Here is a 22,225-nt window from a genome sequence, read left to right as displayed (position 1 = left end):
CCGCCCACTTCCGGTAGCCCGCTGCGGGGCGCGCGCAGCTGCACGCCTGTTTTGACAGCTTCAGGCCGTCGGAAGTAGATGCGAGCAGGTGTCGCGAGAGTTGCCGCGCGCCACCTCGCGGGGGCCGAAGCTATGGCGGGCCTGGGAGCCGAGGCGGAGCGGGAGCCGCTCTTAGGCCCCCTCGCAGCCGGAAGCAGGTGAGCGGGCGCCGGCGTCCGTGCCCGGTCCCCCGGCGCCCCTCGCCCTCCCGCACGGTCTAGACGGGCTGCTCGCCGCCGCCGAGAGCCGCCCGGCGTGGGGCCGCGGGAGCGCCGCGCAGCCCGGGCCTCCGGCTCGGCGGTGGCCGCGAGCGGTCGGGGAGCGCCGCGCCCGCGTGCGGGGTCACAGCAGCCTGGCCGACGGGGCGTTGGACGTCTGCAGTGGCCTGAGTCCGCACGGACCCCGGGGGGATGCCGTGAGCGGGGAGCGCGCGCCCGGGGCCCCGACGCGGGATCCGCCCGGGCGCGTGCGCGGAGCCGCGGGGCCGCCGGGACGCCGCGGGGGGCCGCTCCCGGGCCGAAGCCCACGGCTCGCCGCCGCGCGCCGGGGACGCGCACCCGAGACCCGAGCAGCTCGGGCCGAGTCTGGAGACCGGCGTTCAGAGCCGGCCCCGCAAGCCCGGGAGACGCTTCTCCGATTAGAGGCGCTGTGCCTCACGCCTGGCCCAGGCGCTCAGGGACCGCGCCCGCGCCCGAGCTCACGTCCCAGGACCAGCAAAGTAGAAAGAAACGTAATGCGTGGGAGGGTTAGGGTCACAGAAGGCAGGTGGCGGGGGCGCTTCTTTTTGGACAGTCCCACCCCTCCCTGGCCTTCTCCCAGTTATGACTTGTTTTGTGTGTGTGCCTTAAAGTGAGACCAGACAGGATCGAACGGTTCTTCTTTTTTTTTGTTGCCAGTCCTGGGACTTGAACTCAGGACCTGGACACTGTCCCTGAGCTTTTTTCACGCAAGATTAGTGCTTTTCCACAGCGCCACTCCCGGCTTTTTCTGTGTCTGGTACTGAGGAATGGAACCCAGGGCTTCATGCATGCTGGGCAATCACTCTACCTCTGAGGCACCTTCCCAGATTGTCCTTTCTTTATAAAGCCATCTTGTGTCTTTCAAGTATTGTATACAATGACACACAAATGCAATCTGTGAAAACGTTTAAAAAAAATCTTACTCAGAGATGAACTAGTGTAGCAGAAAAGAACGTATTATTGATGAGCCTGTCATATGGTTTATCCCGTGCCAGTCCTGGGGCTTGCACTCAGGGCCTAGGCACTGTCTCAGAGCTTTTGTACTCAAAGCTAGCTCTCTGCCACTTGAGCTGCAGTGCCACTGTCAGCTTTTTGGTGGCTACTTGGAGATAAGAATCTTTCCTGCCTGAGCTGGCTTTGAACCATGATCTTCATTTCTCAGCCTCCTTGGTAGTTAGGATTACAGCCTGAGCCAGGAGTTACCAGCTTCATTTTAATGACTTCAGAGAAGAAAAAATTACTACTATATAAAAATGCTTTAAACATTTATATTCAACCTTATAAATTTAAGGTGCTTAGAAACAAAAGTGTTTCAGACTTTGGATTTTCCCAATTTTGGAATATATGAAGATAATTCTAGACAATATATATATATATTTTTTGGTGGTGGTGGTCATGGGGCTCAAACTCTGGGCCTGGGTGCAGTGCTTGAGTTCTTCAACTCAAGGCTTATGCTCTACCACTTGAGCCACAGTGCCACTTCCAGTTTTCTGATGGTTAATTGGAGATAAGAATCTCATGGACTTTGCTGCTTGGGCTGTCTTTGAACTGTGATCCTCAGATCTCAGCCTCCTGACTTGCTAGAATTACAAGTGTGAGCCACTGACCTGGCTACATTTGTGTTTTGACTACTTGTCATGTAAGAGCAGGTGTAGAACTTTCCACTTAGAGTATTATTACTCAAAAAGTTTCATATTTTAGTGTATTTTGGATTTTCAATTATTGATGCTCACCTGTATTACCTTTTTCTTCTTTGTATCTAGAGAATGGGATGTTACAGAAACTGAAGAACACTATAAGAGCCGGTGGAGATCTATTAGGGTTCTATATCTTACTATGTTTCTCAGCAGTGTAGGTAAGTTTTAGAATTACACATTTAAAAAATTATAAAATATTCTTTACTCATTTAATACCTAGTTCCGTAGTACTAAATATATTAACATTGCTATATAATCTATAAAACCTTTCATCTCTCAAAACTGAAACATTATAATCAAATTAACTCCTTACTTCCTCCTTTCCCAACCCTGGCAAACACTATCCTACTTTCCATTTCTATGAATTTGACCACAAAAATGGAATCACAGGGGCTGGGAAGGTAGCTCAGTGGTAGAGTGCTTGCCTTGCATGCCTGAGGCCCTGGGTTTGATTCCTCAGCACCACATAAGCAAAAAGAAAAAAAAAAAAAATGGAATCACAAATCTTTTACTTTTTTGTGACTAGCTCATATCATTTCACATAATGTCCTCAAAGTTTACCAGTGTTAGAATTTCCTTTATAAAGCTAAATAGTAGTACACTGTATTCATGATCCATCCATTAGGCCACTGCTTTTGTTAATAAGTATAAACCACCACACAACTACTTTGTAAAATGCAGTGAAATAGGACCTAGCTTGCTCCTCAAAAAGATGTTTCTTCTGGCAAATATCCACCTTAATGGTTACATCCTTAAGTTATTCTCCCAAGAACTTCTTTTATTAAGGAGCCAGTGTGATGTGTGTTTGCTACCTTTTCTGGTAACTTGTTAATGACCAACTGATCTGATCTGAGAGTTACTGTCCTGTGAAGTGATACCATCTAGCTTCCTGTCACTTCTCCTGGGAGCAGCGGCTTGGCTTCTGTCTGCTGTCAGATCTAGACTATGGCTTCTGTCCTGTTTTTGTTTGGGCAGTATTTGAGTTTGAACTCCAGACCTAGAGGAGTCTACATGCCTAGTCATTGCTAGGCACTGTGCGGCAGGAGCCATGCCTCTAGTCCTTTTTGCTATTTTTCCAGTAGGGATTCACATTTTGTTTGGACTGGCCAGGATTACAATGCTGCTGTGTATGCTTCCCATGAAGCTGGAAGGAGTCATAGAGCACCATTTTCAGTTTTTTACTGTTCACATGGGATCTTGAGAACATTTTGCCTGCTCTGTCCTTGAACTTCAGTCATCCCAGTCTTGGCCTTCTAAGTAACTAGGATAAAAGTATGAGCCTCTGCACTGGCTTTTAATTTTTTAATTTTTATTTTTTTGTTGGTCATGGGGCTTGAACTCAGTGCCTGGATGCTATCCCAGAGTTCTTTATGCTCAAGGGTAGGGTTCTACTACTTTGAGCCACAGTGCCATTTCTGGTTTTCTGGTGGTTAATTGGAGATAAGAGTCTCACAGACTTTCCTGCCCAGGCTGGCTTTGAACCATGATCCTCAGATCCCAGGCTTCTAAGTAGCTAGGATTATAATAGTCATGAGCCACCAGGGCCTGGCTTAGTATATTAGTCTTTATAGAGTTTTTTTTTTTAATTGTGAAAATACCATACAGAGGGGTTACAATTACATGGGCAAGATAATGAGTACATTTCTTATCAAGCATTGTTGCCTCCTCCTTTGTTTCCCCTTCCCATCCCCCCGCCCCCCCTTGCCCCTCGCCAAAGTTGTAAAGTTCGTTTTTCAACATAAGGATGTGTACATCTCATGGGTCCACCTGTATCCCTATTTAAACGATTTGTTTTTTCCCTTCCCCTCCACAAATTATACCAACATCAAATACAGTGAAAGCAGGGGTTATACCGTGGGGGAGGGACATACAAAGCAACAAAGAAATCATCTTATAAATATGTTAGAAACAATTGCATGAAAGCAAAAACATCTGAATACTTATCTTGGGGTTCATTTCACCTAACATCAACTTATCTGACCTTTTCTGCTGTTTTGTATTTGGTATTTTCTTCTATTAACTAAAATCTTTTTCTTTATAAGTTAGGCAATTTGTATGTGTGTATTTATAGGTTCACAATATTTTAAAATATACTTTTAAAAATCGTATCTATAGTAGCAATTCTATTGTCATAACTAATGAAATTTTCCCTATCACAGGGTTTTCTATTGTGATAATGTCAATATGGCCATACCTCCACAAGGTTTGTGCATTTCAGTCTGTTCTTCTCTTAAGTGACTGTAGTAGAGTTAACTCTTACATAGGTAAGCATCTTAGAGAGTTTCGTTAATGTTCTGTAGTTTATACTAGAATAACAGATAATTTCTCAAAAGAAACAGTAGAATGGTTAGCATATACTTTATTGTGTAAATAATAATATTGATATAAAAGTGTGTTGCTCATAGAATTCACAAACTTTATAGACCATGATAATGATAATTTGCCTTGTGAAGGTTAAAATGTGTGTGACTTTTTAAGTATCACTATTCCACAATACTGTGAAATTTGTGAAATTTATGTAATCAATCTGAATAAAAAATTATTTAAGAAAAAAGTGTGTTATGCTAGGAAAATATGATTATATCTGAAACAGGCAAAAGAAGATATCTGATCATCTATTTATAAGTCACTTTTACATCCCATTATTACCAATTCCTAATAAAAAGGAAACTAAACTAGAAATAGTCCAAACTCCCAAAATGCACAGGTGATATTTATGCAGAATCATTTCATGTTTTTCCCATATAATTAATTTGGGTTCTCAGAAAAGATTGTGAAAGCCAGGTGCCTGAGGCTCATATCTGTCATCCTGGCTACTCAGGAGGCTGAGATCTGAGGATCATGGTCCAAAGCCAGCCCGGACAGAAAAGTCCGTGAGACTCTATCTCCAGTTAACTGCCAGAAAACTGCAAGTGGAGCTGTGGCTTAAAGTGGCACTAACCTTGAGTAAAAATGCTTAGGGACAGTACCCAGGCTCTGAGTTCAAGCCCCATGACAGACAAAAAAAAAAAAAATTGTTAAAAAAGAATAATATGTATTTGCCTCTTGCTATTCTAGCAGATTGGTTTTTAGGACCCACAAAGGGTACCAAAATCTGCGTATGCCCAGGTCCTTTGTATAAAATGATGCAGTGTCTGCATGTGGTCTACTTACATCTTTCATGTGCTTCACATGTAATACCTAGTACAGTGTTAATATATAAATATTAACCAAATTGTGTTTTAGAGGATAATGACAAGAAAAACAGCCTGTTTATGTTTAATATAGTTTTTAGCCCTTACTTTAGGTGGCATACACATCGTGTTTAACATTGTAGTTCTTTCCATCTTTTAACTTCAATGCTTTAATGACATTGCTCTTCTGGCTTTTCTCCTAACTCTAATTTGTTTTTTTTCTTTTTGAGGTGGGGGTGTGGTTCCTGGGGCTTGAACTTAGGTCCTAGGCACTGTCCCTGAGCTTTTGTGCTCAAGGCTACCTTTTATTTATTCTTGAAGCCTTTGCTCTAGTGTCACCTCCTCGTAAAAGCTTTTTCTGACTGCCCTTCACCTCAGTTTGGGGGTTTCTGTATATAATTGGCCACCTTTATCCTCTGATTATACATTTGTGATTCATCTACAGATTGAAAATATTTGCAAAAGGAAAAAAAATCTTCTGTACAAATTGTACATAGACTGATTTTTCCTTGTTATTCCATCTACTTGCATAGCCTTTGTGTTGTATTAGGCATTATAATAAAGGGCTGAGAATGTGTAGGGGGTGTACATAGATTATATACAAATACATTTCATATAAGGGACTTACAGATCTGCTAATTTTGATATCTTCAGGAGTCCTACAACTTTTGTACCCTATGGATAACAAGAGACAACTTTATTTCCATGTCTTTGTAATCATTAATACTTACCATGGAATGTTGTAACATTCCATGTTGTATGTTTAGAGTTTACTTAACTTACCCTAGTAGTTAGTATAATTAGATTGTTTCAACAAAAGTACTAGAAAGATTTGCTGATAGGAATGCAAACAGTACAGTTTGATAGTTTCTTACCTAGCTAATTATAGTTTTTCTCCATGATGTAGCAATCTGTTGTCCAAATGATTTGAAAGCTTATATCCACATAAAAATGTACATATAAATGTTTACAGTTGTCTTATAATTGTCAAAAGGCAAAATCCTTTCTTGGATAACAGTTCCTAAAACATTGTACTTTTCTCTGCAGATTGATCAGACAGCTGATGCAAGTTTTTTGGGCTGGGTTATTGCTTCATTTAGTCTTGGCCAAATGGTAGCTTCACCTTTATTTGGTTTATGGTCTAATTATAGGCCAAGAAGAGAACCTCTTATTGTTTCCATCTTTATTTCGGTGGCAGCCAATTGCCTGTATGCATATGTCCATGTCCCAGCTGCCCACAATAAATACTACATGTTGATGGCTCGGGCACTGATGGGTTTCGGAGCAGGTAATGTATTTGCATGTACTTGTTGTGTTCAGTTCACATTCATCCTAACTTTTATGGCCCTCTCCTCTTACTTCTTTCCTTCTCAGTTTTCTTTTAATCATAATGTCTCTGTTCCCTGTTGGTCTCTCTTTTGTTCTCATGGTTCTTCATCCTTCAAGACATTAAGTTCTAATTCTTACATGGAGCCATCTCAGGCCATCTTCCCCCTTAGTAGAGCTTTAACTTGTCTATTTCTGGCATTTACTTATAGTCTTCTGTTCTTTTCATTCTTGCTCATAAATTAGACAATAAGCCTTTTGTAGTTAAGAGACAGTTTTTGATACTTTTAAGCAGTCTTTTGAAGATACTTTTAGAGTTTGTTAATTGTTATTTCTTTGTGTGTATATGTGTGTTGGTCTTGGGGCTTGAACTCAGAGTCTTGGCCCTCTGAGCTTCTTGTGCTCAAAGTTGGAGCTCTACCACTTGAGCTTCTGCTCCACTTCTGGCTTTTTTGGATGGTTAATTGTAGTTTCATGGACTTTTCCGCCTGGGCTGGCTTTGAACCTCAATCCTGAGATCTCAGCCTTCTGAGTAACTGGGATGACAGGCATGAACCACCAGTGTTTGACATTCAGCATTGGCTTAAATGGTAGAGTGCTGGCCAAGCAAGCAACATGCATGCATCCGAGCCCCCAGTGTAGGTAGGCTATTAAAAAAGTTGTTGGGGCTGGGAAGGTGGCTCAGTGGTAGAGCGCTTGCCTTGCATGCCTGAGGCCCTGGGTTCCATTCCTCAGCACCACATAAGCAAAAAGAAAAAAGCTGGAAGTGGCGCTGTGGCTCAAGTGGTAGAGAGCTAGCTTTGAGCTGAAGAGCTGAGGGACAGTGCCCTGGCCCAGAGTTCAGGCCCCACGACCGGACCCAAAAAAAAAAAAAAAAAAAAAAAAAAGTTGTCACAGTCATTTGTTTGCTTTCTCAGTAAATACAGTTTTCTGATGAAAACAGCTTGATAGCTTTAATTTTTAAAATTCTTTTAAAAAATGAAAATATTGTCATTGAAAAAAGTTTTTATTTTAGAAAAAATACTATATTCATTAATTTGTCCAATAAAGATATCTTACATTATTTGTATGATCATAAAGAGGAAACGGGCTGGGAAGGTGGCTCAGTGGTAGAGTGCTTGCCTTGCATGTATAAGGCCCTGGGTTCAATTACTCAGCACCACATAGACAGAAAAAGCTGGAAGTAGCTCTGTGACTCAAGTGGTAAAATGCTCACCTTGAGCTGAAGGATAGCGCCCAGGCCCAGAGTTCAGGCCCATGACCCACAAAAAAAAAAATAAAAATAAAGAGGAAACAGTAGTGTTAGCCAATATTTTTTTCATGCTTAAAACCAAATTACATTGAATTTTATAAATTGAAAGATTTTTTTTTTTACTGTAGATTATTGTATTTCTCTATAGGGAATGTAGCAGTTGTCAGATCATATATTGCTGGTGCTACTTCTCTTGAGGAGAGAACGGGGTCCATGGCAAATACAAGTACATGCCAAGCACTAGGCTTCATTCTAGGGCCAGGTAGGTGTCTCAAATTAGTATTTCTTAGGTTTGAATGAGGAAAACCATTGAGGTTAAAATGTTAAATGTAACCCAAGTATAAAAACCTGTGAATAATGAGAATGTGTGTGTGTGTGTGTATGTACGTGTGTGCGTGCGCACGCACGAATTTGAAAGATACAAATTACAGGAGATAAAATCTTTTGTATACATGAATATCAGTATCTCAACTTTTTCCATTGGCTCTGTTGAGAATGTATAATGGTGTTATTTCCAGTTCTGTGATGTCTTTTGCATATATTTGGCCTGTGCCTCCCATATTCATCTGTGTACATTTCAATTAGTTTTTCAGACCTGTTTTGTACTCATTGGAGAAAAGGGTGTGACATGGGATACAATTAAGCTGCAGATAAACATGTATACAGCACCGGTTTTACTTGGTGCCTTCCTGGGAATTTTAAATATTATTCTGATTATTACTATTTTAAGGTAAGTAGGTGGATATGGTAAGCTTCTTTGGTAGATTGTGAAATGTAGTAAGTTATGTCATTATTGAAGGATAACCCCATGAAGTTTCTTAGCTGTTGTGCTCAAGGCTGGTGCTCTACCACTTTAGCCACAGCTCCACATCTCATTTAGTTAAAAATTAATGATTGCTTAATTATAGATAAGAGTTTCCCAAGTCAGGATATTAGTGGCTCATGTCCCGTAATCCTAACTACTCAGGAGGCTGAGCAAAAAATTCAGCAGCAACAGCACCCTGGCACTGAGTTCAAGCCTGGTAACCAAAAAAGAAAAGTTTCTCAGACTTTCCTGCTTGGCCTGGCTTTGAACTGCAATTCTAGATATCAGCCTCTTGAGTAGCAAGGATTGCAGACATGAGCCACTAGAGTAAGCGTTGGTCTTGATTTACTGTGTGTTTTGAGTAGGACAATGGGATGAAAGCAACATTTTTATTTTATTTTTTGCCAGTCTTGGGGCTCGAACTCAGGGCACTGTTCCTGAGCATCTTTTTTTTTGCTCAAGGCTTTTATTCTACCACCTGAGGCATAGCACCACTTCCAGCTTTTTCTGTGTATGCAGTATTGAGGAATTGAACCCAAGGCTTCATGCATGCTAGGCAAACACTCTTTAACACTAAGCCACATTCCCAGCCCCATGAAAGCAGCATTTCAAGTAGACTAAAGGCTTAGTATCTCCCTTACATATCCAGGTTACTTGTATCTTTTATGTATATTAGAAGTTTCAACAACTAGGAAAGTTTTGTCACTTTGTGTGTTTTTTGTTTTGTTTTTCCTGTCCTGGCCTGGGCAGTGTCCTTAAACTTCTTGTACTCAAGGCTAGTGCACTTCTGAGTAGTTTATTGGAAATAAGAGTTTCTGGGACTTTCCTGCCTGGGCTGGCTTCAAACCACAATCATTAGTTCTCAGCCTCCTGAATAGCTAAGGTTACAGGCAGGAGCCATGGGCTTCTGGCCAGTTTGTGTCACTTCAGAGTGCTTTATCGAATTGAAAGGCCATAAGGAAGAAAACATGCCTGGGCCAGCCAATAACAAAAATGGGTGCCTAGCTAAAAAAGTATCCTGAAATCAAAAGAGTTGGGGCATGCCTGAAGTGGTAGCATTAGCAAGTACAAGGCTTGGATTAAAACCTCACTACTGGGGGGAATATATATATTCTTTTATTTTTTTAAGTTCATAAGTTAAATTCATACTAGTAGTAATGTCAGAAGCTATTAAACTATATTAGAATGTGGAAAAATGCTAGTAATAAACCATTTGTTTTATATTAAGTATGGTATAAATACAATATTTCCTTAAAAATTAACTTACATTAGTTATATATAGAGATTTCCACACATTTATAATATGTTATATTTTTCTTTTTAAGAGAACATCGTGTGAATGACTCAGGACAACAGTGTAAAAATACTAATTTTGAGGAAGGTACTGTTAGCCTGTTGACATTATTGAAATGTGTGTAATTATTCTGTCTGATGTTTATTTAGATTTGGCATCTGAGGACAAACAGTGGGCATGGGGAACATGTTCAAGGGTGAAAAGTAAATGGTTTTTAAAAGAAACTTGCACTTATCAGTTATTTGGTGTTCATAATTGGAAAATTACAGTCAGTCATTGCTAAAAATTTATTGGGCCAAGCATACCTGTGGTTCACACTTGTAATGCCAGCTATACAGAAGGCAGAAGTAATAGGGCCTGCATTTAAGACTGTCTTTGAAAAACACAAGGGCTGGAGTGTAGAGCACCTTCCTAGTAACTTGGGAGGCCCTGAGTTCAAATCCATAGTACTGCCTCCCCACGCAAAAAAAAATTAACTTGTCTTATTTTCAGGGATCCACTACCCTAGAACCTTTGAGATCTTTGCTTTTTTTTTTGGTCGTGGGGCTTGAACTCTGGGCCTGGGTGCTGTCCCTGAACTCTCCAGCTCAAAGCTAGCACTCTACCACTTGAGCCACAGCACCACTTCCAGTTTTCTGGCAGTTTATTAGCGAGAAATGTTTCACGGATTTTCCTGCTCGAGCTGGCTTTGAACCATGATCCTCAGATCTCAGCCTCCTGAGTAGCTGGATGACATGAGCCACCCGTGCCTGTCCTTTTAGATCTTTGGAGTGCAGTAACTTTGTTCCAAGTGTATCTTTTCTATTTCAAGCAGTTCTTAATATCCTTAATTATAATAATAAATATTAAATTAGTTGAAATAGAATCTTGCAAACTTTTTTTTTTGGGGGGGGAGGGGGAAGTCTGGTTGTGGGGCCTGAACTCTGGGCCTGGATGCTGTCCCTCTCAGCTCTTCAGCTCAAGGCTAGCGCTCTACCACTTGAGCCACAGCGCCACTTCCAGCTTTTTTCTTTTTGCTTATGTGGTGATGAGGAATCGAGCCCAGCGCCTCATACATGCAAAGCAAGTGCTCTACCACTGAGCCACCTTCCCAGCAGAATCTTGCATACTTTTTATTTTATTTTTTTTGTTGGTTGTAGGGCCTGAACTCTGGGCCTGGGTGCTGCCCCTCAGCTCTTCAGCTCAAGGCAAGCACTCTACCACTGAGCCACCTTCCCAGCCCCTAAATCTTGTTACTTTTAAACTTTGAAACCTAAAAGTGCCAGGCACCCTTGACTCATACTTATAATCCTAACTACTCAGGAAGCTGAGATCTGAGGATCATAGTTTGCAGCCAGCCTAGTCAGGAAAGTCCATGAGACCTTTAATCTCCAGTTAACTACCAAAAAAAGCCAGAAATGGAGCTGTAGCTCAAATAGTAGAAGACCAAGCCTTGAGCACAAAAGTTCAGGGACAGTGCCCAGGTCCTAAATTCAAGTCCCAGGATTGGCATACACACTAAAAAAAGAAACCTCAAAGTGATTGTTTATTCACAGAATTTGTGAGAAATTTCCATACTATCTTAGCATCATGAGAAAAATGATATATGTTTTTTTCTTCTTTTTTCTTATAGCAAGTACAGATGAACCTCACATTCTCCAAAGAAATATTGATCAAGTTGCAGTTGTGGCCACTAATGTCCTGTTTTTTGTGGTTCTATTTATTTTTGCCCTTTTTGAAACGTAAGTTTTACTTACCCAAATCAGATTGTTAACCTGTTTCTAAATCTGCTGTTATTTATGTAGATATATAAAGCATATTTTTATTGATATGATATTGAAAGCATAAATTGTATTATAATGTAATTAGCTTTAGGTGACATAATTTCTTATGTATATTGGACTCAATCTGAAAATTTTAGCTCTATTTAAATTCTGATTCTGAAAAGAAAAAAACAAGTGTATTACAAAATTAATAACCTTGTGAAGGCTTCATTACCTTTATCAGATAGCCCTTTGATTTATTTTAAAAATACAGAAGTGCATTCTTATTATAAAAACCCCAAATATTACACTTCGACATCCATAACTTTCTGTGGAAGTAACCACTGCCAGATCTTCAGTTTATTTTTTTCAAACACGTGTTTTGCAACTGTTACACTTACATAGACTATGATATCATTTGGACAATTCGCTTACCAACATATTGTAGCACTTTTATGTATTTTTCAGAATTATTAAAGTATTAAGTGCTTCAGCTTACCTTATTTTGGGGGTAATGGTTTATTGTTCAAAAGTACACATAACATAAAATTTCCATTTTAAGTATCAATCTAATTCAGTGGAATTAGATACAGGTACAGTGTGGTACAACTATGACCCACATACATTTCCAGAACATTTTCATCTTCCCCAACAGAAGGTCCATATCCATTCAATAATGATCCACCCCACCTCTGCCTTGCCCACAGCCCTGCTGACCTGTGTCCAGCCTGCTGCTTCTATATATATACTATGCCTATGCAAGTACCACATACAAATTGTATCATACCGGATTTTTCTTTGGTGTCTGCTTTATTTCACTTATCATGTTTTTAAGTTTCATCCTGTTATTATATATATCAGAATTTCCTAACTAGGGCAGGTAATATTTCATAGTAAGTATAAACCTTTTTTTTTGTTGTTTTTTGGGTTGTTTTTTTTTTTTTTTTGTCGGTTGTGGGCCTGAATTCTGGTCCTGGGCGCTGTCCCTCAGCTCTTCAGCTCAAGGCTAGCACTCTACCACTTGAGCCACAGTGCCACTTCCGGCTTTTTCTGCTTATGTGGTGCTGAAGAATCGAACCCAGGGCCTCATGCATGCAAGGCAAGCACTCTCCCACTGAGCCACCTTCCCAGCCCTAAACCACTTTTTTATTTGACCATTTATTTGTTAACACTTTGGTGGTTTTCACTTTTGACTATTTTCAAGAATGCTGTTCTAACATTCGAGTCTTGTCTTTTAATTCTTTTTTTTTTTTTTTTCTAGTCCTGGGGCTTGAACTCGGCCTGAGCTGTCCCTGAGCTTATTTTGCTCAAGGCTAGCACTCTACCACTTGAGTGAGCCACAGCGCCTCTTCTGGCTTTTCCTGTGTATGTTACTAAGGAACCCACAGCTTCATGTGTGCTAGGCAAGCACTCTAAGCCACTAAACCACATTCCTAGCTCTTTAATTATTTTTGTACATATACATAGAAGTGGAATTTCTAGATCATACGCTAGTGCTATCTTTAAGTGTTTTGTTTTGTTTTGTGGTCATGGGGCTTAAACTCAGGGCCTAAACACTGTCTCTGAGCTTTTTTGCTCAAGGCTAGTGCTCTACCACTTACAGCCACAATGTCATTTCTGGCTTTTTAGTAAGCTAATTGGAGGTAAGATTCTCATGGTCTTTTTTGCCCAGGCTAGCTTTGAACTATGATCCTCAGCCTCCTGAGCAGAATTAAAGCATGAGACCCTGACACCTAGCAAATGTTTTATCTCCAGCCTAGCTTCTCAGGAGGCTAAGATCTGAGGATTGTGGTTTAAATCCAGCCCAGGCAGGAAAGTCGATAAGACTCATCTCTAATTAGCCACCAGAAAACTGGAAGTGGTGCTGTGGCGCCAAGTGATAGAGCACTAGCCATGAGCAAAAGATCTCAGGGACAGAGCCCAGGCCCAAAGTTCAAGCCCCACAACTGACCAAAAAAAAAAAGGACTCTAAGCACTAATATTTTTCCCCCAGAAGATCCCATCTGTTTCTTTGGGCTTTTTTTTTTTTTTTTTTTTCTTATTTTTGTTTCCTGACTAGCACTCCAACTCAGAACCTGATGCTTTGCTCATTGGATGGCACTCTACCAACTGAGCTATGACTCCAATCCAAGGTATTTTTTTTTATTTTGCTAGTCCTGGGGCTTGACTTCAGGGCCTGGCCAATGTCCCTGAGCTGCTTTTGCTCAAGGCTAGCAAGTTACCACTTGAACCACAGTGCCATTTCCAGCTTCTTCTGTGTATGGGGTAACCAATCGAGGGCTTCATTTATGCTAGGCAAGCCCTCTACCACAAAACCACATTCCTAGCCTCCAAGGTATTTTCTTTTCTCAAATTGAAGACTTACCTTTTTTTCCCCAAAACTACCTCACAGTTCCCATTCACCTTGATTTATTATACTAGCGTGGATGGACCAGTAAAGAGTTGAAAATAGTGGATGGAAATAAATATCTAGTTTTTTAAAAGGTAATCTGCAGTATTGCTAGCCACAGTGCCACTTCCAGTTTTTGAGTGGGCTCACAGGGACTTTTCTGCCCAGGCTGGCTCTGAACTGTGATCTTCAGATCTCAGCCTCCTGAGTAGCCAGGAGTACAGGCATGAGCCCTTGCATCTGGCTTTTTCTTTTTAAAGAATATCTTAAATAGGGCTGGGAAGGTGGCTCAGTAGTAGAGCGCTTGCCTTGCATGCATGAGGCCCTGGGTTCGATTCCTCAGTACCACGTAAGCCGGAAAAAAAAAGCCGGAAGTGGCACTGTGGCTCAAATGGTAGAGTGCTTGCCTTGAGCTGAAGAGCTGAGGGACAGTGCCCAGGCCCAGAGTTCAGGCCCCACGACTGGACCCAAAAAAAAAAAAAAAAAAAAAAAAGAATATTTTAAATAAAATTTCCATTTTTGGGCTAGGTACTGGTGTAATCCTGGCTATTAGAAAGCTGGAAGTAGAGTTGTGGCTCAAGTGTTAGGGTGCTAGCCTTCCATAAAAGAAGCTCAGGGACAGCATCCAGGCCCTGAGTTCAAGCCCCAGGATGGGCACCAGAAAATAAAAATGATTTCATTTTGTAGCTATTTAACAGAAGATGGCAGAATAGAGGGGAAAAAAAAACTCTGTCAAGGAAGGAGACAATCATATAAAGGAAAAGAGAGTGAGGGAGAAAAATATACACATTCAAAGATAGGGATAAGAGACAAAAAAAATTCAATAGATTCTATTAACATTAATGCATTATTGCATTGAAAAGAGATGAGTTCGAAGTGTATTTACTTTAGAAAAGTTTAGCAGCATGTTTATTATTTATATTACTTTTGAATAGTCGTACAAAGGAGTTACCATTTATAAGCACAACACATCTTGATATCACCCTTTCAACCTTTTCCCCTAGTACATGGGAATTTCGGTGAAAACAATCTGCTGGCTAAGAGAAGCCGTGCTGAGCAGCTAGAAACATGCTCACTTCCTTAACAGGGAGAACAAAGCCTACCACAGAGGGGCTCTCAGAAATACCGAAACCATTCTGATTTGAAAAGATGGTAGCTTTTAAAATTTACTTTTGCCTTGAGTATAAGGGACCTCAGGGACTGCCCAAGCAGAGTTCAAAATAGGCCATTGTCACTGTTAGATGTAAATCCTCAAATGGGTAGGCATTATTCATCTTTATACTCAATTTTAAGTCACAGAATTTAATAAGATAATAATTTATTTTTTGTTTTTCTTAGGATACTGACTCCTTTGACCATGGATATGTACGGCTGGACCCAGGAGCAGGCTGTGCTGTATGGTGGAATAATACTTGCTGCTCTTGGAGTTGAAGCAGTTGTTATTTTCATGGGAGTTAAATTACTTTCAAAAACGTAAGTTAAAATGCTTTTGGATTTGTTTCAGATCTATAGTTTATTTTGGGTGTGTGTGTGTGTGTGTGTGTGTGTGCACGTGCATGTGCACGTGACAGTCCTGGGGCTTGGGCACTGTCCCTGAGCTGCTTTTTGTGCTCAAGGTTAGTGCTCTACCACTTGAGCCACAGTTCCACTTCTGGCTTTTGTGTGTGTGATTAATTAGAGAAGAGTCTCATGGATGTTTCTGCACGTGAGTCCCTGACCCCAGATCAAATCTATATTTAAAAAAAAATATGAAATAAAGCTAACATTGTAAATGTATTAAAAATAATTTAAAGCTTTTCCTTTATGTATGTTTCAGTCCTTGAAAGTTTATAACCATTGCTGCCATCCTAGCTGCTCAGGAGACTGAGTTTTGAGGATTGAGGTTTGAAGCCAGCCTAGGCAGGAAAGTCCATGAGGCTCTCACCTCCAGTTAACCACTAGAAAAACAGAGTGGAGCTGTGGCTCAAAGTGGTAGAGCACTAATCGAGCACAACAGCTCAGGGACAGTGCCTAGCCATCAAGTTCAATTACAAAAAAAAAAAAAGGAAGTTTGCAGAGGGAGGTGTATTTATTGAGATTACATGCCATTCATATATTCCGTAGCATGTCTTTGATAAAGCAAAGTATCTTAAATAGGGAATACTTGTCTCATATCTTTTATATTTTATGTTTCTCTCTCTTTCTTTTTTTTTTTTTTTGGCCAGTCCCTGAGCTTCTTTTGCTCAAGGTTAGCACTCCACTACTTGAGCCACAGTACCACTTCCGGGCTTTTTCTGTTTAAATGGTACTGAGGAATGGAACCCAGGGCTTCATAGGCAAGCACTCTATCACTAAGCCACATTCCTAGCCCCTTATGGTTCTTGAAAAGCATTTCTAAAATAATGTCCTTGTATATGGTAATATATGCTTTGCAACCACTGTGTTAAATTTGACGATTCTGGTTAAGATTACCAAACTGAAATTATAATAGACACTTGTACCCCAGCTACTTGGGAGCAGTAGGCCTGCCCTCCTGGGTTAATGGGGTCCTGTGTCAAAAAAACAAAACAATGACTGGACGCTTGTCATCCTAGCTACTCAGGAGGCTGAGATTTGAGGATCGTGGTTCAAAGCCAGCCTGGGCAGGAGAGACCATGAGACCCTTATCTCCACTAAACCACTAGAAAACTGGAAGTGGTGCTGTGGCTGAAGTGGTAGTGCTCGTCTTGAGCTAAAGAGCACAGTGACAGGCCCAAGCCCAGAGTTCAAGCCCCATGACCAACCAAAAAAAAAAAAAAAAGAAGCCAGCCCAGGTAGGAAAGTCCGTGAGGCTCTTATCTCCAGCTAAACTGGAAATGGCTTTGTGGCTAGAAGTGTTAGAGTTTGAGCCTTGAGTACAAAGCTCAGGACAGCACTCAGGCCCTGAATTCAAGTCCTGTGAGCAACAACAACAAAAAAAGGCAATACAAAAGATTACTCAATTACTCCAGAGGTAAGAGACAAGGATGGTCATGAGTTCCTGACCAGCCTAAGCTACGAAGATGCTGTCTTATAAAATTACTGAACTTACTCTAGAACTTTAAAGTTTTCAATTTATAAACACTTTATCATCATCATGACAAAGTTAAATTCTGAGGAGGTGACTGTGAAGCAGAGAACTGCTTCAAGTAGGACTTGGGGGTATATGGCCCAAGTAGTAGAGAACTTGTCTAGCAAGAGCAGGGCCCTGGGTTCATTCCCAAGCACTAACTATAAGAGAATGTCAACTCCTAGATTATAAAACTAGTATATTTCAGTTCAGTCTCATGTCTTTTCATTTTTGTTACTGGCAATGGAACCCACAGCCTCATATTTACTAACAAACATACTACCACTGTGCTACATCCTTACCTTTTTAGGAGAGGCACCATGGGGTTTGACTTCGATTCGCAATTGCTAAGCAGGCAGTGTAATACATTAGCCATGGCTCCGGTCTTTTTGCTCCGGCTGTTTTTGAGATAGTATTTTGCTTTTTGCTCAGGCCAGCCTGGATCATGATCCTGTTTTCACTTCCCACTATGGCTGAGGGACAGTTGATGTTTACCATCATCCTAGCTATTGGTTATGAACTTTTTGCTTGGGCTGGACTTGAATCCCCTCTGCCTCCTAAGTAGCTAGGATTACTGGTGTGAGACATTGTACTGGTCCCTTTTTTTGGGGTGGGGGGAGGCGGTTGAGGGACTGTCATTTGTAGCACAGGGTAGCCTGGAACTCAGTGTGTAGCCAGGGTTCATCCTATACATTTGCCCTGCTCTCTTAGTTCTTTTTCTGGTGTTCACATTTTTTTTTTTTTTTTTTTTTTTTTTTTGGCCGTGGGTCTTTAACTCTGGGCTTGGTATCCCTGTGCTCTTCAGCTTAAGGCAAGTGCTCTACCAGTTGAGCTGCAACACCACTTCCGGTTTTCTGGTGGTTAATTGGAGATAAAGAGTCTCACAGACTTTCCTGTCCAGGCTGGCTTTGAACTGCGTTTCTCAGATCTCAGCCTCCTGAGTAGCTAGGATGACAGGCATGGGCCACTGGCACCTGGTTTTTTTGTTTTAACATTGTCACACTTGACCAGTTTTTAAAAATCAGCTTAGCCCCTTTTTTTCTTAGCTAACAGTCATGACCTAAGATATATATTTTGTTTCTTGATATAAAAAGAAATTAACTAAGTTGGGCACTGGTGGCTCATGCCTTAATTCTAGCTACTCAGGAGGCTGAGATCTGAGAATCTCAGTTCAAAGCCAGCCTGGGCAGGAAAGTCTGTGATACTCTTATCGCCAATTAACCAGAAGTGCTATGGCTCAAGTGGTAGAGCACTTGCCTTGAGCTGAAGAACTTAGGGACAGCACCACCCCGAGTTCAAGCCCCATGACCAACCAACCAATAAATAAATCAATTAGTGATTTTTCAGAGAGACTCAGGTTTTGTTTTCATTGTTTGGCACTGTCTGTGTAGCCCAGGCTGGTCTCAAAATCCTGTGTAGCCAGGCTGGCCCAATCCTCCTGTCTCAGTCTCCTAAATACACTGTAATTACAGGTGTGTACCATTATGCTAGGAATTGAACTCAGGGCCTGTGCATGCTACATTGCCTACTACTGAGCTATGTCCATAGCCTTTGGGCTTTTTTTTTAAATAATTATTTATTTTGAGACAGTGTCAATTATGTTGCTCAGGCCAGCCTTGAACTCTGATCCTCCTGCCTCTCCCTACCTAGATGTTGGGATTATAGGTATGCACCATCACAAGTGGCTTTGGTTGCTTTTAGTAGGGAATTATATTTAACATTCACTGGGAAACAGGGAGGAAAAAGGTGACATTGTCCAAAAAGAAATGTACTCTTTACCTGACTTTTATAACTGCAACCCCTCTGTATATCACCTTTATAATAACTATTAGAAAGCACTTGTGTTGTGATTATGTATATGTATCAAACAAGTTATTTTTTAAGCTACAAAAGTAATAGAGCTGTTATATTATTTCATTTAAAAATTGGTTTTTGTTCTTGAACAGGATTGGAGAGCGTGCTGTTCTACTGGGAGGACTCACAGTTGTACTGGCAGGCTTCCTTATCCTGTTACCTTGGGGAAGTCAATTGCCTAAAATACAATGGGAAGGTACAGCCATACATTTCTGACATTAACCCGTTATTTGGTCTTGTTATTATGTAAACTAACAAGTTGTTCATTGTACGGTTTTGTTTTTACAGATTTACATAATAATTCAGTTCCTAATACTACCTTTGGGGAAACTATTATTGGTCTTTGGAAATCTGCCAGCGAACGTCAGAATGAACCACCAACTGGCTGCCCCGTTGAGCAAGCCTGGTGCCTGTATACCCCGGTGATCCATCTGGCCCAGCTCCTCACCTCAGCTGGGCTGCTGGGCATAGGCTACCCAGCCTGCAATGTCATGTCGTACACACTGTATTCGAAAATCATAGGACCCAGACCTCAGGTACCCTTTTCCTGAAAGTTGAGAAGTTATGTGAAGTAGACTTGTAGAACTTACATTTCTTGCTACCATCCTCTATTTTTTTTACACAGACAGAGGATTTTTTTTTGGTCTGAGACCAGAACTCAAATTCTGGGTTATCCGATGCTTTTGCTCGTGCTCATTGGCGGGTAATCTATAACCTGAGCCAAGCCTCCAGTCCCCAGGCAGAGGGATTTTTTTAATCATGTTTAGCATTTTAAAGTTGAAAACCAACCTTGTTTTTGAGACAAGCTCTTGCTGTCGTCCAGGCTAGCTAGGAACTTGCTGTGGAGTCTCGCTGACCTCCACCTCTCCCCTTCATCAACCTCCCTGGTGCCAGGAATACAGGAAAAATAATTTTTGCAGTGCTTGCATGATAATGCATACTGGATACAACTTAAACGTGTGTTGAACTCAGTGATCCTGAGCTTAAAGTCATTTTCACTGAATTTTGTTCTGGGGCTTGAGCTCTGGGCTGAGCACTGTCCCTGAGCTTCTTTTGCTCAAGGCTAGCGCTCTCCCACTTGAGCCACAGACCTCTTCTGCTTTTTTCAGTTTATGTGGTCTGAGGAATGGAACCCAGGGCTTCATGCATGCTAGGCAAGCATGCTCTCACTGAGCCACCTTCCCACTCTGTCCTTGAATTATTTTTCTTTGACTGTGATATAGGCTTACGTACTCACTGAAGTGTTTGAAGTAGGGTCTTGCTATGTAATCCAGGTTGGCCTGGAACTCATCATCCTCCTGCCTCAGACTCTTGAGTGCTAGGACTGCAGACACCTGGCTTTGAAATACGTTTTTTATTGAGAGGCATTTTGTCTTAAATAGTATAGAAAAAGTGATTATGTTAGCCAGTTTGATAATAGCAGCATTAAACTAACTAAACTCTTAATACTTTTCTGTCCCTTCTCCCCAACCCCACCGGATAACCAGGGTGTGTACATGGGCTGGCTAACAGCTTCTGGAAGCGGAGCAAGGATTCTTGGGCCTGTGTTCATCAGCCACGTGTATACTTACTTGGGACCACGATGGGCATTCAGCCTTGTGTGCGGAATAGTGGTACTCACCATCACCCTCCTGGGAGTGGTATACAAAAGACTTGTTGCCTTTTCTGTGAGGCATGGGGGGATTCAAGAGTAAGCCAAGAGTTGGGTGCCAGTGGCTCACACCTATAACCCTTAGCTGCTCAAGAGGCTGAGATCTGAGGATTGCAGTTCAAAGCCAGCCCTGGCAGCAAAGTCTGTCAGACTCTTATCTCCAATTAACCACCAGAAAACCGGAAGTGGCGCTGTGGCTCAAGTGGTAGAGCGCTAGCTTTGAGCTGAAGAGCTCCAGGGATAGTGCCCAAGCCCAGAGTTCAAGCTCCACGACTGACAAAAAAAAAAAAAGTAAGCCAAGATAGGGAAAAGCACTTGCTGTGTGGCCTTTCCTAGTTGTAAGTCTGCTAGACAAACTCTGTGCCAGTCTGCAGATATTGCATTTTGAAATACAAAACGTAAAGCAGCAGAAGCCTATGGCTGGTGCCTGTAATCCTACCCATGAGGCTTAGATAGGAGGGCCACAATTTGAAGACAAGCCTGGGATGTGAACTCTTCATCTCCAGTTAGCCAGCCAAGTTAGAAGTGGAACTGTGGCTCAAGTAAGTCAAGCACTAGCCTTAAGCAAAAAAAAAAAAAAAAGCATTACTTAGAGCCTGAGTTCAAGCTCCTGGACTAGCACAAATTAAGTAAGATGGAGGTTAAATTCGGGGTCTTGTGCGCAGGCGCTCTACTACTTAAGCCATGCTTGGATCCTCTTTTGCTTCTGGTGTTTTTCAAATAGAGGCTTGCATTACCCCCGGGCTGACCTAGACAGGGATTCTATTTTTCCTCCCTTACTGTACGATGCTGAGATGTTTAAGTGATTGAAATGGGGCATCTCTCAAACTCACTTGGGCTGGCCTCAAAGAGCAGTTTTCCTGATCTCAGCCTACAGAGTAGGGAGGATGACAGGCATAATCTACTGTGCCCTGACACATTAGGGTTTTTGTTTTCATTTTACCAACTCTGATAACAGTAATGATTCTCTTGGTTTAATTTTGCATTTCCTCACCATTAATGAGATTATACTGTTTCTGTATTTTTTATCATATGGATTTCTTCCTTTCAAACTATCCACTACCTTCTCCATTTTTCTATTAGGCTTTTAAAAAATTAAATATGCAACTTATTTGCTTAGGCAAAACCCTTCCCAAAAAATTGCTCAGGAATGGTGATTGTATACTTGCCTACTTAATAGAAATAGTTCCAAAACCTTCTGGTATACACACCATCAGAAATATTAGGCTGTCCTATTTAAGTAACATCACTTTCAGAATACTTAATATTTAATTAACAAAACTAAAATTTTAAATTAATGTAATTTAAAAGCAATTTTTAGTACTTCAAAATATTTATTGAATCAAAAGATAAACATATTTATCATTTTTTACAAAGTACATTGCAAACATGTTTCATCAGACACTGGTGCTACAAAAATAAATACAAAATATATACGTTAATTAAAACAAATGTACATTATTTACACACCCAAAAATGCCAAAACTATTGCCCATTTTGTCCATGACTCTGAATACATCTGAAAAATGGGGAAGCCAATAAAAAAGCACAGCATATCACACATCATTTATATTTTTGCTTTAAAGACTTGTTTGAGGAACTGGGAATGTGGCTTAGTGGTAGAGTGCTTGTCTAGAACGCATGAAGCCCTGGGTATCACATAAACTGAAAAAGCTGGAAGTGGCACTGTGGCTCAA

The 22,225-nt window shown here is 41.2% G+C and overlaps 1 protein-coding gene across 5 annotated transcripts; it reads left to right on the top strand.

Moving 5' to 3' along the window:
• Positions 1-90: 90 nt before the first annotated feature.
• Positions 91-22,084, top strand: LOC138811410 (major facilitator superfamily domain-containing protein 8-like). Of its 5 annotated transcripts, none has more exons than XM_069999153.1 (12): positions 91-197; positions 2,042-2,133; positions 4,135-4,178; positions 6,196-6,436; positions 7,875-7,988; positions 8,312-8,456; positions 9,857-9,912; positions 11,438-11,546; positions 15,295-15,429; positions 18,970-19,073; positions 19,166-19,413; positions 20,365-22,084. In XM_069999153.1, the coding sequence occupies exons 1-12, from the start codon at positions 133-135 to the stop codon at positions 20,569-20,571; spliced, it is 1,560 nt and encodes a 519-aa protein (XP_069855254.1). In that variant the 5' UTR covers positions 91-132; the 3' UTR covers positions 20,572-22,084. The 5 variants fall into 5 exon arrangements, with proteins under 5 accessions (XP_069855254.1, XP_069855255.1, XP_069855256.1 ...); XM_069999154.1 differs by having other exon boundaries at positions 4,135-4,239; positions 6,347-6,436; XM_069999156.1 differs by lacking the exon at positions 91-197 and adding an exon at positions 691-757.
• The last annotated feature ends 141 nt before the right edge of the window (positions 22,085-22,225 follow it).

This window comes from Dipodomys merriami, unplaced genomic scaffold, assembly GCF_024711535.1.
Source record: "Dipodomys merriami isolate MVZ:Mamm:240054 unplaced genomic scaffold, mDipMer1.0.p SCAF_525, whole genome shotgun sequence".
Taxonomy (NCBI): Eukaryota; Metazoa; Chordata; class Mammalia; order Rodentia; family Heteromyidae; genus Dipodomys; species Dipodomys merriami.
Note: the sequence above shows the minus strand (reverse complement) of the source record. Positions and strands in the feature narration are given on the sequence as shown.